At 63.6% G+C, this 2283-nt stretch overlaps 1 protein-coding gene across 1 annotated transcript; it reads right to left on the bottom strand.

Moving 5' to 3' along the window:
* Positions 1-231: 231 nt before the first annotated feature.
* NGA_0719200 (subtilisin-like serine peptidase) lies at positions 232-2008 on the bottom strand (the record flags this gene model as incomplete). Its single annotated transcript, XM_005852530.1, is given in 4 exon segments — positions 232-265; positions 280-1153; positions 1298-1863; positions 1944-2008. The coding sequence occupies 4 exon segments, from the start codon at positions 2006-2008 to the stop codon at positions 232-234; spliced, it is 1539 nt and encodes a 512-aa protein (XP_005852592.1).
* Between the last annotated feature and the right edge of the window lie 275 nt (positions 2009-2283).

Genomic DNA, 2283 nt, shown 5'->3' with positions numbered 1-2283 from the left:
GGAAACAGCTGCGGGCTTTTTTCGAACTGGCCCGTGATGACCAAGGCATAGGGCTGGGGCCCCGCGGCCACGGAGGCGCCGACGACCTGGATGGAGACGGGCACGCCCACCAAGGGGTCGGGAATCACCAGCTGCTCCACGTTGTTAATGGAATTGGGCCCGGCCGTGGAGGTCCAGCCGTTGGCGAAGTAACGGCTACCGTCCCCTTGGGTGGCCGTGAGATCCAGGTCGTTAATCAAAGTCCGACTGGAAACGGTCACGGCGGCTGGGTGGTCGTACCATGCCAGGGTCACCTTGAGGGTGGCAGTCGAGGTGGGAACGACCTCGTAACGCGCAGACTGGCCCTGGCTGAGCTGCGGGCAGGAGACACAGCCTTTCCCCTCTGCATCTCCCTCCCAAGCCCCGTCCACGAAGAGGACGTTGGGGTTCTCGCTCCCCTGGAAGTAGGTGACGAACTTGGCAGCCACCAACCCGTAGCCCTGATCGTAGTTGGGGTATTGGATGAATCGCGTGTTGTGCTTGGTTGCCTCCGGACCGGTCATGGGCAGGGCGGAATTGATCAGCATGGCCTTCAAGAGGGCGCCCATGGGCACAAAGGCGTGGGCAGCGCTTGGCCAGCCCAAAGGGTAGAAGCCCCGCACAAAGTACCCGCGCAAGAGGGCCGCGGTCCCAGCCACGTGGGGAGTGGCCATGCTGGTGCCCGCCACCCCCTGAATGTAACACTGGTTCGGAGGGCTGTCCGCCTGGGAATAGGCGCTGGCCACGTAGTACCCAGGAGCACAGACATCGATCCCGAAGCGCATGTCAAAGGTGGGTCCTCGCGAGGAGAAGAAGGCCACGTCTGGCCGGTCCACATTGTTGGTGGTGGCGCCCACAGCCACCGAATTCTTGCTCAAAGCAGGCGTCCCAATCGTCCCCGCCCGGGAACCACCGTTCCCAGAGGCGTAGAGGATGAGGAAGTCTTGGTGCTCCCACAAGTAAGCGTCCGTCTGTCGCATCTCCGCGCTGTTGTCGGAGATGCTGGACCCCCAGGAGTTGCAGTGGATGCGCCCGCCCAGGTTGTAGGTGCGGGGGAACAGGCCGGTGGCGAGGTCGGGGGGGAGGTAGAGAAAGGTGTCGTGGGGAAGACCGATGTCAAAGAAGGCGAGTTTAGCTGTAGACGGGAAAGATACAGGGGGAAAGGGGAGGGGTAAGGAAAAGATGACGTGAGAGAAGCAAGTCACGAAAAGGAGCCACGTCAAGCAGATTCGGCCCCCCCACCCGGCAGGCGTCCCCACCGACAGAACACAGAACGCACCTGCCCATGCCGCCCCCCGGAATTTGAAGCCTTTGCTGGTCGGAGCCATCTCCGCCGGGTATCCTACCGCGGACCCTGCCACGTGCGTCCCGTGGCCGGAGGGAACCCCTTCCCCTCCATCGGCGTAGGCGAAGTACTCCCGGACCTTCCGATGCTCCGCGCTCTGGTAAGTGGGCACGACAGCGCCTGTGTCCGGGTCGTAGACCGGTTCGAAGGTGATGGGGTGCTCCGAGTCGTGGAAAAAACAGCTGGCAACGTCCAAGCCCGTGTCGGCCAACCCCACCACCTCGCCCTCCCCCGTCAGCCCCTGGTCCCACAGCCAGGTGCTCCCCCGCTTCCCATCCACCCCCAGGCTCGTGCTGTTCGTCCCTGACTGGAGCAGGTAGGCGGCCTCTTTGTTGAAAAGCGAGAACGGCACGGCCAGGTCGATGACAAAAGCCGAGGCGAGCGCCCGCGACACGTTAGCCGCGACCTCGGCCGTCACCTGCACCGGCACCTTGGAGACCAGGTAGCTCCCGTGGCCCGTCGTTTCTACCGTGCAATCGTTGCAGCCGCCGCCTGGAGAGCTGCCCCCAACCCCGGCGTTCGAATGAGTGACCACTATGCCGACCTCTTGGGGGGGGGCTGCCTGGGGCAAGGGAGGCACGCGGGCCGCCGTCTCAGGGGAGAGAGGAAGCCCGAGGGCCTCGTGGATGGCACGAAGCGCATCATCGTGGTACGAGGCTCGAAGAATGGTGTCTGTGTGGCTGCTGATCAAGGAGTAAATGGCCAGAGTCGAGGTCTCTCCCCTTCCGTCCGACTGCGACGGGGAGGGAACAGAGGAAGCGATTACCGACGCACGGTCGACCACGCGCGGGGAGATCTTCAGCTCTTCAGGCATAGGCTGTGCGGCCAGGACATTGCTTGACGCGTTCAAAAGCTTCATGGCCGAGGCGTAGGAGGCCAGGGCGAACAAATAGCGTTTCCCTGTCCCTGAGACGACCAGC

The sequence above is a fragment of the Nannochloropsis gaditana genome (assembly GCF_000240725.1).
Source record: "Nannochloropsis gaditana CCMP526 unplaced genomic scaffold scaffold1114, whole genome shotgun sequence".
In the NCBI taxonomy this organism is placed as follows: Eukaryota; class Eustigmatophyceae; order Eustigmatales; family Monodopsidaceae; genus Microchloropsis; species Microchloropsis gaditana.
Note: the sequence above shows the minus strand (reverse complement) of the source record. Positions and strands in the feature narration are given on the sequence as shown.